The 13,363-nt window shown below is 39.8% G+C and overlaps 1 protein-coding gene across 5 annotated transcripts in view; it reads left to right on the top strand.

Moving 5' to 3' along the window:
* The window catches only part of LOC113542525 (regulator of G-protein signaling 3), a 34,927-nt gene that overhangs the window by 16,549 nt on the left and 5,015 nt on the right, over positions 1–13,363 (top strand). For 4 of the 5 annotated variants that reach the window (XM_026940115.3, XM_026940116.3, XM_034299315.2 and 1 more), the window contains 9 exons: positions 115–220; positions 1,967–2,327; positions 2,715–2,763; positions 2,920–3,176; positions 3,314–3,397; positions 5,650–5,761; positions 8,244–8,287; positions 9,644–9,766; positions 11,817–12,578. In XM_026940115.3, the coding sequence (XP_026795916.3) occupies positions 115–220; positions 1,967–2,327; positions 2,715–2,763; positions 2,920–3,176; positions 3,314–3,397; positions 5,650–5,761; positions 8,244–8,287; positions 9,644–9,766; positions 11,817–12,578 (1,898 nt within the window). Of the gene's footprint in view, positions 1–114; positions 221–1,966; positions 2,328–2,714; positions 2,764–2,919; positions 3,177–3,313; positions 3,398–5,649; positions 5,762–8,243; positions 8,288–9,643; positions 9,767–10,229; positions 10,257–11,816; positions 12,579–13,363 lie in introns of all 5 variants that reach the window. The other variant, XM_053228875.1, reaches the window with a different exon arrangement.

Here is a 13,363-nt window from a genome sequence, read left to right on the forward strand (position 1 = left end):
AAATGCTTCATGCAGAGCAGAAACTGATACATGCATTTTCACATATCTGATTGTTTCATTATTGTATACTACGTTATGTTAGCTATGGAGTTTGGTTCTCTGTCATACTTTAAGGTGGTCCAGCTCACCAGGCTGGTTTGCAGCAGTTGGACACGGTGCTTCAGCTGAATGGCCAACCAGTAGAGCACTGGAAGTGTGTGGACCTGGCACATGCCATCAGGTCTGTCATTCTTACTGTGGAATCAATAACATCAATCACATAGCTGCTGATTATATAAACATTACTCATGCAGATGCTTGAAAGTCTCAGCGTTTTGTAATTATGCTTTCAAGAATACTTGACTTTTCCATTATAAATGGAGTATATAACTTTCAGTAAATAATGCATTTAATTTTGTTATAATTTCACAACTAGTTAAGTTTTCCTTGTGTGTTCTGAGTAGCCTGCTATGCCTGACTTGGCTGTAATGCCAGCAGTGAACCTGTTTAGTCTTGGAACTAGACATTAACAGGTGGCATCATTATCATTACTATTACGCTTGGATACCTGTTGATTACACCTGTTGGCTACAGCCAAACTTTGCAAGAAGAAATCAGCAATGCTTTACTTTTATAATGTGTGCCAAAGAGCCTACAAAGACTTTTTTATAACATTTTGAATGTTGACAATAAATAATGAACATTGCAAACACATCAGCAATATTTCAACAGCAGTTTTCAAAAGAACGTGCTATTCCGGAAATTCCTTCCAGTTTGAGAAATTCTCTCGGCAGGAACAACTGATAAAACTAACAGCCAAAAGTTAAGTTAACCAAAATATTAACTGAATTCCAAGCTGATAATGTATCCTTATTTCATTATGTAGGTTTATTATCAAATGAACCAGTTAACTCCACGGAGATTTTATGTCACTTGTGATTAAACATCCTGCATTCCTCTTGATATTTGTTACAAATGGTTATGGATTCTTTTGGTATCATTAGAAAGCTTACATTGCTAGCTTTGGAAATAACAAAATATGCATTTTAGCCAACATAAGGGATTTCAGAGACCTGGTTACAATCATTATAGGTAAAGGAAACCTTAACATGCTGAAAGGCCTTTCACCCTACAGATGCTAGGCTGTTAAGATGTCTACATTCTAAGCATCAATTCATTATTTTTATTATAAGCATTCACTTCTCTTCCTCTCTAGTCTCCCTCAGCTACACCCACTCATAGAAAAAGTCTGAATGAACGTGCAGGAATACAGTAAACATCTTATTGGCATTGACATTTGACATATAAAAGTAAAATTGTATAGTGTAAAATGCAGAAGTACAGCAGGTACATGTTACTGCAGCTTAGATTAGAACTCAACTTGAGCACTCTGGCAACTGCCTATCACTCAGAATATAATGTACAGACAGGTGCAGACAGGAAAATGAACATAAAATGACTTAGTAAGGTGTTGGGCCACTACAGGCCACCAGAACAGCTTCACTGCACCTTGTCAAAGAGTCCACAAGTCTATAGAACTGTACTGGAGGGATGAAAACCACTCTTCCAAAAGACATTTCCCCAACACCAGATGAGGGAATGTCTTTTGGAAGAGTGGTTTTTTGAGTGGGAATTGGGTTAGACTCTGGTGAGTGTGAAGGCTGTAGCATATATTTACATTTTTTTCATTTTCAAACTTATCAAACCATTCAGTGAGCCATCATGCTCTGTGGATGGAGACATAGTGATCTCTTCCAGGATAACAGCTTTCAGAATAGAAATGTTTCATCATAGGATAAAGGTGATCAGTCAAATCACGTCACTCGTACCTGTAATGTGACACCTGTCTGTATAATTACAATGTAAATGGCTCACAATGCCCAATAGGCAAAACTTCAAATGCTAGCTATGAAAGAACCCACTTAACATAGGAAATGATTTGTACATTTTATGTTAAAGGCCTATAAAATGTTTTCTCCTCCTTTAGAAACTGCCGGAATGAGATCACCGTGGTGGTCTGGAGGACAATGCCAGTCATGAAGCCTTACTACGAAGGCCTGATTCACAGGCCCTCGTATAAAACCTCTGGCTTTGACAGTATGTCTCCTGCCACCAAGACCCAAAACAAAACACCACCCCTGCTTTCTCGACCCTCCAACCACAAACTAAGCCGTCGTAAGAAAGGAAACAGCTCTGAGAGTGCAGGAAACGGAACCAGGGAGCCAACATGGTCATGGACAGGGAAACGGGAAGAGAACGACTACAAAACACGTACACAGACCCTCAAGGGCACCCGTGTGACATCATCGAATGGTGACAATTACATCATCTTGTCCCCTGGAAACCAGGTAAAGATTAATCCAACTCATCTCATGTACATATTCTAAGACACAACAGCATTTTATCAATCCTTTATTTCACATTCATGTTAATGCTATGGATAGCAGCTTTTTCCCCTAAGCTGCTTTTCTCCATGGCTTGAGCTCTGATCTCTGAGCTTCAAGTCTTTTCATATATGCGAGACATCTCTTTTTCATTAGGAGCCCTCAGTATAATACAGTCTCAGTCCTAGTCTGTATACTGTCCAAACTTCAACATATGGACAATGAAGTCTAATCTTGCCTATTTATAGAGGCTTCTACCTGTTTGCATTTTGTTTCAAGATATTGTCACTGAACAAGGCTAATTGCTTTTATTAGATTGCTTTGTCAGGTAAATATTTCTTTTATATTCAGATATTACAACCTGTTTATCCAGACAGCAATGGAACACTAGGAACACTTGGTAAGACCATCCACAGTTTATGGTTGTTTAACATAGTTGAATAATTGTAGTTGCTGTTATAAATGAATAGAACAAGTGGAGAAAATGATTCTGAATTTCTAGAATAGCCTTTCTTAAAATAATACAGTTCAACTTTACTCTGTCTGTTTCGTTCAGGGAGAATTTATCAGACTCACTCCTCACAAGGGATTCAACAGAGCACAGCCTACCTCCAGGACACTGGAGTGGAAGCGCGAGCCACATTACGCAGGTCTCTGAACAGCAAGACGGCCACAATTCCACCCTCATCATACAGACAGAGCTTTGCCAACTACCAGAACTGCACTCTTGTACAGTCGCATCTGCCCCACTCCAGCTATGGCACTTATGTCAGCCTGGCCCCCAAGATCCTCATCTTCCCTGTGTTTGTCCAGGTAGAGGACCAAGTGTTTATTCCCACTGTTTCAAATAACTATTGATTGTGCTTGTAATGAGATTAGATCTATATGACTAATGCTCTGAAATGGATATCAGAGTTATATACTGTAAATAGACATATTTTGTATTGTAGCCACTGGACCTATGCAGCCCGGAGAGAACGCTGCTGTTGTCTGAAGAGATGATCCTTCATGACAGCACAAACATGGCACTTAAGGTAAGGCCAGAAATGCTCCCCAGAAAAGGGTCACTAACTAAAGGGGCTATATTATGACTAGTGGCCTTCGCCTGTATTCCTGTACTGTTTTTTTTTTTTTTTTTTTTTTTTTTTTTTAAAAACTAAAAATGGCACTGTGAAAGTGTAAAGTCTGTACCCAGCACATATTCAGTCCATTGCTAACAAGAGGACTTATCTATTTTCTTTTTTTTACGAACTGTTCATAATTGCAGACCTTATCAACGTTTGCGTACTCTACTGTTTTCAGCAATCCTCCAACCACCTCTTTTGTGTGACCAATGATTTTATTTTTTTTTTTTTAAATTGCTATTTGACAGACTTGATTTCCTCACCTTTCTAGATGTTGCACAATTGTGGGGCAGTGTGCACATTGTAATAGCTTATTATAATAGCTCCATAGAGTTATTATTGGAAATAGCAGTCAAAATTGGGAACTGCAACAAGCACTAATAGAGGCTCATTGGAGTAGGCATCGCGCCCCATGCTCGGTCTATAAACATTTTCAGTGGAGGAGAAGCAGCGGACAGGACAGCTAATTGGCAGTTGTCAGTTTGCCAGTGCTAGTTCAAAAGTGCTCTGTGGCTGCCAAGATTTTGTTTTATAGCACATAATAGCAATTAAATCTAATAAATTTCTGCAAGCAATGGCAAAGTGTAAGTGCAGACAGTGTGTCTATGACAGGCAGAACAATTTCTATTATAAAATATTGCAAATATTGGGAGAGGGAAAGGTGAATTATGGAGTGGATAATATCTGAACATCAGAAATGTGTGCACACCATGGTGATTTTGTTTACAACACAAAGGCTGAGAAAAAGAAAAATAACTCCCTTTTCAAATGGCCCAATTTTTTGGGCTAGTTTCAGGTATATTAATTCTTAGACGTTTTCCGCAAATACTTCTCCTGTATAAAATAAGCAAGGAAAGTATTTTTTAAAGATCTTGTTTGCTAGGAGAGCTTCCTAGGTGCCACAGTTTTTGTCATTCTTGCTATGCTATGTTTTTAGTTTGTTCTCATAATACATCTCCATGAAACTGTTTTGTTGCGTGTGATGCGTGAAGTACAAAAATACCGGTCTCATTAGCAACTATGTCTAATCAGATTCAGACTTCGGCAAGGAGACACCTGGATTTGACTTTTCTTGTGGCAGCAGCTATTGAGAAACTCTGGGTTTGGGAATAGGCTGACCTCTAGATAACACAGCTTGAGTCATATTGAGTAAAGATAAATCTCTCTGTGCCACAATAGCCACTCTGATCCATGGTGTATCTATAGCAATCCTGCCTTCTCTTTTTGTTCTTTCCTAGTGCTTTCTCGCCAGGAGTCCACTGTTAACTGACCTTTATTCTCTTTTGAAGCTCTTGTGAAGACATGCTGAGGAGTTTGGCATTTGTAAAGTTTGGTGTGTTTAATAAGGAGAAGCTGTTCATCACACTCCCCCAGTGGACTCCCACAAGTACATTTGTGTGTGTGTTTGCCTGTGTTATTCAGCTGTGGAGTTCACTAGATTGGCTTTGCTCCAGGCTGGAGTAGGGATCAAAACAAACACTGACCCAGCTGGCTTTTCTGTGGGAATCAAACAGACTGAAGATGAAGCACTGTCACTGCAGAGGTTTTGCTGCATTATTTTAGGAAAACGGGCTTTCAAATCTCAATGTAAAATCAATGTTAAAATCTTAGTGTTGAGTATCTGATACGCAAGGGTTATCGCATCATATAAAGTAAGAGCCTATCATGTTTTAATATGTAAAAACACACGCCATTCAACGCTGGTTTACTGGGATGGTTTCTAATTCACAGACTCCAATAAAAAATGATGGTCTACAACAGGGTCTCTGTGCATTCAAGACAAATGCAGAAGTTCCAAATTCATATAAATTGAATAGATTCAGCTCCTTCTGCCCAAATACTAAGCACAGCATAAGCTTAGGGGGTTTGCAGATGATAGCCAGTTGTCATATTTATCATGTGCCTGCTGTGCTTAATTATATATCCGTATGTATATGACATACTCATTTTCCAAAAGAAAAAGCTCCAACACACATAATGCACATCTATCACAATGACACTGAATATGTGACTTGGCTTGACTTGGCCAAGTCAGAACAATGACTTGGCTTTAGCATTTTATTACACTGAGACTTGTTAGTGTCAGTCAAAGCAGTCCATTGATGGTGCAATGTTAGCAGCTTGAGTATGCCTATGATAGTTGACTCTATCTCCCCCTGTAGGCCACAGTGTTCATCTACACTGACCTAATGCTGCTTACTAGAGAGGACGAACCCGGTCGATGCAATGTGCTGCAGAGTCCTCTCTACCTCCATCAGATCCAGCTGCAAGATGGTATGTCCACTTACCTTTGTTAACTGCATAATGGGAGGTTTTCATTTGTGCTGTTTTGGGGTTTCTGCTTTTAGAGATTCTCCTAAATAAATGCATGCTGCTGGGCTGGTGAAAGTGATGGAAGGATACCCTTTTCTCCCGAAATGGTCAAAAACATTTGAGTTTAAGAGTTAAGTGAGAAGAAAAGCTATGGAGAAATGATACAGGTAAGAAAGACAAGCAATAGAGAAAGAGAAGGGACAAAAGGAAGAATAAAAGATGGAAATAAAAGGCAAATTTAAAAGAAGAAATTAACTAAGAGAGGCAGACAAAAAGGGAAAGCACAAGGAAAGAGATGAAGAAGAAGAGAAGAAATTGAAAGGAAGAAGACAAACAATAGCAACGTGCAAAATACATTATGGCAGTTCTGTGCCCTACATCTTGCATGGACACCAATAAATTGCAGTGAATTTCACTATTTAATAAAAAATGGCAACACTACTAAAATGGTGCAGTATATAGTGAATAGACTGAAGTTTCACACACACAGCCTTACTCCAGTGTGCATGTTCACTTGCTGTGTGATTGGTTAGGTGTAAAAGACCACTATGGCATCATTAGCTGGAATTCAAATTCAAGAACATTGCATCAATATCAAATCTAATTAGTTTAAAAAGTTACACACTAGAATTATTGGCACCCTTCATGAAAATGAGTAAAAATAATATTATAAAAAGAATAAAACATGCAATAAGTGACATTCTGAACTCAAACATGTAGGACCATGGTGTAGCTTTATTTAATTTTTTTTTCCAAACACTAAAATAGTGCAACACTGGTTTGAAAATGAATGACTCTCTTACAGTTATTTTAAAATGCCTGCCCTGGAGAGAACAACGGTACTAATTCTCTTTCTGTAATGTCTTACAAGGTTAGAGACACTTGTTGATGGATCTTGGTCCTTTATATTCTTATTTTAGTGCATGTGGACTTTACGCTTCTATTCAGACCACAGGTTTTGTGTAGGGCTGAGATCCAGAGATTGAGATGGTCATTGCAAAACACTGATTTTGTGTTTTAACAAGTTCCTTATTGATTTGGATGTATGCTTGGCTCATCCTTTTGTTGAATGCTCTGACTATGACCTGGTATGAACCTCCTGGCAGAGGTAACAAGGTTTTGGGCTGAAATATCGTGGTAATTTGCAGAATATATTGTATGATGCCGTCATTCGTCACAAGATCCCCGTACCACCAGCCACAAAATAGCCCCGGAGCATTAATGATCCACCTCCATGTATTATAGTCGGAATCCGGTGTTGCCAAGCATGCGGATGGTGTCCATGACCCAAACGATTGATTTTGGTCTCATCTGACCACAACACATGATGTCAGATGTAGTTCTAAAGGCACTTGGTGAAGTTCAGGAGCCGTATATTGTGAGGTGCTCTCAGGAAGCGCTTCTTTCATGCAATGCTTGCAGGCAATGTTGTGACGAAAGTGTTGTTTCATTGGTTCATAACAATGTTGTTTTCAACCAGCTTATGTATTTTTTTTTAACATCTACTGTCTGTTCTTTGTTTTTTCTCATGGTAATACATAACAAAGGCATTTTACATGTGTGCAACTTCATATTTATAATCCAGGGAAACAGGGCATGTTTAATAAAAGCAACAGTTCCTAGGCATTGAAAGCAAATGAAAATAATTTACGTTTTTCTGAATTAATTGTAGAAAAAATTTATGGGAATAAGAAGTATGAGGAATAAAAATAAGAACTGCATGTTTGTAAAAAAAAAAAAAAAAAACCAAACAGCTAGCACATTTCATTTCTTTGCTTGCAGACCTTTATAAAACATATTAACCCTAGTTCGAGCTGCTACATGTTTAGGATTGAGAAATAGACAGCTGTGTGTATGTTTGTGAGAACGTGTATGAAGCATCTCTGAGCTGATTGTTTAGATAAGAGGGGATGTGAACGAGCTCCACCCTGGATTATTTGTGACTGTGTATATGAGCCACGGCAGCACTCAGGAAGGAGGCGGCAGGGATGTCTGTGAGTGTGTGTGTGTGTGTGTGTGTGTGTGTGTGTGTGTGTGTGTGTGTGTATTAAGAGTAGTTCCCTGAGACTGGCTGCCGAGCTGCTTTGCACTCTGCTGCTGTGTCCGCCATAAACAATGGCCTTGTCTCCGGTAGAGTCAGTCCCAGGCTGCCGGGGAGGGTGTGTGTGTATTATTCATCTTCCTGGTGATGGATAGAAATATCCAAAGGCGTGCCACAGGAGGCATTTCTGCCTTTCTCCTGCTGCCTCTATTTATAAGGATTTTTATTGCCCCTTTTTACAGAAGAGACTGTCTTTGCCTAATGGGTGTTCATTACATTAATGTGGGTTTTGGTGAAAAATGAATAAGGGTCTTTAAAAAATAACCCTGCACTTGTTTAATCATGAAGTCAATTTAAACTGTACTGATTGTTTTAAGACAACATGCATCTCTTCCTTTGCAGTTCCTGCAGATAAACTGCGCCTGTATATCTCATACAGAGTAGAGGTAAGTGCGCATCAGTACACCTGTTTCTCATCCCCCAAAAGTTACACCTAAAATCTATAGTATTAAACTGAATGGAGCCTTCAGAGTCTTAGGATAGCAATTAATGGAATCCTGTGTTTAATGAGAATTCTACTCATTGAATACTTGAAGATAAAATAATAATAATAATAAAAAAAAGATCAAATTTGTGTGGAGCTTGATGTAGAAAATAAGCTCTGAATAAATGCATAAGGTGATGGTTTACCTTATTTTCCCATATTCTGAAAATGATCAATTTTTAAATTATATGTCCTGATATTATATTTAAGTAACAATGTACTGATTTCCAACCCTCATTAGCAGTCACCTTTTCAATAGTTGAATCACTGGTATTTTTTGATGGTATAGTGCACTACATATATTTTAAAATGCAGTACATAATACCCCTTGTATTGAAGATATGTAACAAATAAGAAGCCATTTGTGATTTAGTGTAGCTGTGTGTCAGAGAGAGCTTAAATGGATTCCGTCTGGCTAAATATCAGTAAATATGATAAATGCGCCTTCTTAAGCAAAGGTCACAAGAAAGCAAGACAGTTTTCAAGTTTCATGTTTTAGGATGCAATATGAATGCATAGTGTCATAGCGCTGCTGCCAATTTTAGTTCTGTCTCTGTCTGCTGTTATAAAATTTTAAATCAATAAATACTCCAATCTATTCTAATAGTTAATCTTTTAAGTAAATACAATTTGAATGCATTTTCAGAGGAATTTGACAGCCTTGCTGTACAGTATCATACAGTGCATTTTATGCACCAGATTATTACCATTAGCATGCAGAATCTCACTGTGTTACAGGCTTTTACAGTATGATAACAGCATCTCCATGCTGGAGTGACTCTTAATTATGACATGACGTACGTCACATGTGAGTTTGTTCCAAGCTCCTCGCTCCCAGAAGAGTAGACATGTCAGCAAGACAGACGGCTCACTCCAGCAAATACACGCAGAGGCGAAGCGTTAAACACACAGCCATCTGCCCATCTCCCTGACAACACCTCTCTCTTTCTCACACACACACACACACACACACACACACACACAAAAACACAGACAGTGATAGATAAGTGGCAGTGTGTGTACTTCTCTTCTTTGCTTTTTCTCATTTTTTCTCTCCCTCACTCCCTCTTTCTGTCCCTTGCTTTTGCTCCCTCACCTCTCATTCAGTGCAGCGTGTGAGACAAAGGTTGCCTTTCAGAGCCTGAGCAGTAGAAGGACACACATAATAAACCCTGACAATAAAGCACATATCAGCTGCTCTTCGGCTAAATAAAAGGGATGTGTTTCTCTCTCTGTTTACCTATCTTTCTCTTTGTAGAGAACTGAATGTCTGTTCAGTTTGGAGGCCTTTTCAGCTGAGCAGAAGAGAAGAGTGTACCAATGTCTGAGAGACAACATCAACAAGCAGCTCACTCTGAGAGAAAGAATGGGTCCTGACCAGGTACAAAGCACACACCTTTCTCACTTTGGCTCACACACACACACTCTACATCACATTTGTAAGGCACACTGTTTTGTATAGAGCATCTCTCCTGTGATTGTGTGCTTTGTAGTTCAGTTCCACCAAGAATTCAATCCCACAGTTCAGTGTGTGTTTAAACAGGATGCCTCCTACAGTCTTATTTCATTCCCTTCGAGGACGGTGAAGGAAAAAATCAGATTTTTGGCCATTTCTCATCTCTGCTGCGACTCGGTGCCCCCTGGGCTGGCATTAGCAACAATTGATTCAGCAGCGACATCATTAATCAGAGCAGCACAAACAGATACGCAGATACATGCGACTTAGGGAGAGAGAAAGTGAGGGAGGGCGAACGGGAGGGGAGGGGAGGGTGTAAAGGGAAGATGTCACAAAGAGCTGTTCCAGTGCTGCTGCCTTGATGAAAGAACACATTATTTGTTTTTAGAAGATAAACACTGCATCATTTGTGAAGGTGAGGTCATTCAAATTCTGCATTTTGTCAGTAGACGTACTAGATATTTGCAGCATATACTGTATATTTGTTTTACATTTCAATGTGGCATTTTAAAAGTGATTTGTCAGTGATCTTTTTAAAGTGGTAAATCTTTTCTAAATTTGCTTGTACTGTGTTTTACATTGCATGCACATTTTTGACAAATGTAAAGTGTATTTTAAAGTAAACAGCAGCTTCACTATTAGATGTTGATTTAACATTCAGCCAGTATTGTTGTTTTGACAATATTGCTATCACAAAGCTCATGGGGTAAATCTTTGTAGCATATTTTGGATTAATGTTTGGTAGACAATGTTTGGTTTGTTCACTGCTACAAGTGAATTAAGCTGTAAATCCTGTAAGAATATATATATGCTGCTTTTAAAAGTGCTCTCAGCATGTATGTAACTCTGTAAGTGATTAATGTTGGCGAGGTGAGAATTATTGCCTTAATGCTGTATAAACATCATGGTGTAATTTCCTGAAGTGGAACATATCAGATATGGGATCAAACATCTGTCTGTAGCAGCTCAACTGATGACTGCAGTAAAAGCCTTCATGTGTATCTGCATGTGCAGTTTACATTAGCTTGTCTTCTTGTGTGTAAATTTACACACACTTAGGAGCAGGATACAATACAAACATTTTTCTGTATTTACAGGATGTTCATGAATACCGAATTTCTTGTGTAAACGCACGCACGAATGATATACACATAAATCTGTTCGGACACTGATAGTTAGTTAGCTAATGATCACAAACTAGTGTATAGTGCAAAAGGAGCTATTTAAATTAAAATATTTATTTAATTTAAAGCCACTGTTATTCAAGTAGGCAATTTTGCTAGTACATACAAACCTCTGCAAAAACATGGGTGTACACAGTCTAAAGGAATCATGAATGTATCATCAAAATCCAGAAAATTCCAGTGTGGGTAGACACCTAATTCCAGTTCAAAAAGCTTATCAATGCCGATATGCAAACGCTTGGTTGGATCATATGTCTTCAGCTACGTCAGCGGTTTTATGAAAGCTACATACATGCAAATGGAAGTTGCAGCTAAATGGGCATTAGATATCCAAGTGTTGAAGCTTGTCTAGCTTTATTGAGTACTATACAGTGTTGAAGTTTGGGAGCATAGAAGAGAAGTTCTACACCAGAAGTGCAATAATTACCTCTCCAGCAGCAAAGCAACGCTAGCATCAGTTTTCGTGATCTTTAAAGTGATTCGATATTGTCAATGCTGAAAAACTTCATTGTGTTTACTCTTGTGTTTTCTCAATCTTGTTTCTTCCTGGCCACTTTCTTTTCTGCTACACTCTGTTTTTTTAGGCTGTTTTGTAGAGTAAAACATTGCAGCTGTGGGACATTGTGGAACTGTGGAGCAGTAGTCCCAGATTTGAAATTTGTGAAATTTGTGCAGATTTAAAGCATAATTAATCTTTGTCTCTGGTAATTGCACGTGTGTTGCAAAACACTGGACCATTTCAACTAGATGGACTTTATAAAAGTAACGCTTGGTTAATGCTTTCTTGGCAGATGCTAGAGCCAAAGGCTGGTGATCAGGCTGATTTGGGACTGCTGGGCTTCGGAGCGCACAGCGTTTCAGAACCATGTTCTCCATCGCAACCCACCTGCTCCCCTCTCAGTGGTCTTACCAGAGCCAGAACCAGCATCCCCTCTGAGTGTGTGTCATATCCCAGTGAGTGTGTCCAACCCCCTCCTACACTGGGAGACACCTCTAAATCTGCACACATGGAGCCTGCTGCCATCTGGAAGGAGAGAGTGAAGGAGCCAAGGCGAGGTGAACGGGAGCCAGAGTTCGAGAAGAGGGAACAGGGTGAAGGCGAGAGCGCCAGGCCTACGTCTTCATCTTCCTCCTCATCACCTCTCATCATCCCTAAACTGTGCCTAGATCGCTCCTTCAATCCAGACGTTCTCACCTCACCATCCACTGATGACGATGACGAAGACCTTGAGGAGGAGGAGGAAGAGGAAGAGGACAGCGATGAAGGCTATCTGAAGCGGAGGAGCCTGGTGGAGATGTCACCTGGCAGGGGGCAGCAGAGCACCAGGCTGTGTGTGCAGCGCTCGCTGCACCGGCGCACACACAGCGAGGGCAGCCTGCTGCAGGAGCCACGCTCACCACGCTTTATCTCTGACCAGGCCATTCACTGCATGGAGAGCAGCAGAGAGATGCAGCAGCGCTGGACTGTCCCCTCACCCCAGACCCTGAGGAAAGAGCTCACGAAGAACAGAGGATCTGTCCATCAGATCTGCCTGCTCTTCACTGGTAGGAGGGTACGTTTCTCCTTCACTGAACTGAAACCCATTCCTCAACTATAATTCACTTTCATTACAAACTACTGTATGACTCAATCAGTTGTTTCTCCACCATTACACAATTTAACACCCAGATTATGTTTCACTGTTTTAAAGTATAAAGATTATTGCCACTGTTTAAATATGGGAGAATTTTGGATCATATCATCATTTTCATACATTTCATATATTATGGTTATATGGATAAATAATTTGACAATATAATGTGTAAATTATATAAAATATGTTGTATGATGCAATGAATACAATTGCAGCACATTGCATAAAATCATGCAGATACAGGTCAAAAGCTCTTGGGCGGGAGGGGGTGTGTGTGTGCGTGCGTGCGTGCGTGTGATGTGATCTCAGTGACTTTGTGTTTGATGTCTAGTTGTTTCTTCCAGACGTGCTGTTTGGAGTATTCCAGAAACTGCTGATCTCCTAGGATTTTCATGTGCAACAGTCTGTACTGTATACATAGAAGGGTGTGAAAAACAAAAAACATTGATCTGAGTAGGCAGGGGTTCATCAAAAATGGCCAGATAAAGAATGTTGCGTCAACTGTAGACTCAGATTGTTGTTCTTGGATGACAGGAGCGAAACCCGACATGGCCTTCTGCTGTTGCACCCCATCTGCCTCAAGGTTCAATGTGTTGTGCATTCTAAGATGCTTGTCTGCGCAGTACAGTTGTAAAGAGCAGTTATTTGAATTACTGTAGGCTTCCAGTCAGCTCAAACCAGTCTGGCCATTCTCTTCAGACCTC

Source organism: Pangasianodon hypophthalmus, chromosome 24 (assembly GCF_027358585.1).
Source record: "Pangasianodon hypophthalmus isolate fPanHyp1 chromosome 24, fPanHyp1.pri, whole genome shotgun sequence".
Classification (NCBI taxonomy): Eukaryota; Metazoa; Chordata; class Actinopteri; order Siluriformes; family Pangasiidae; genus Pangasianodon; species Pangasianodon hypophthalmus.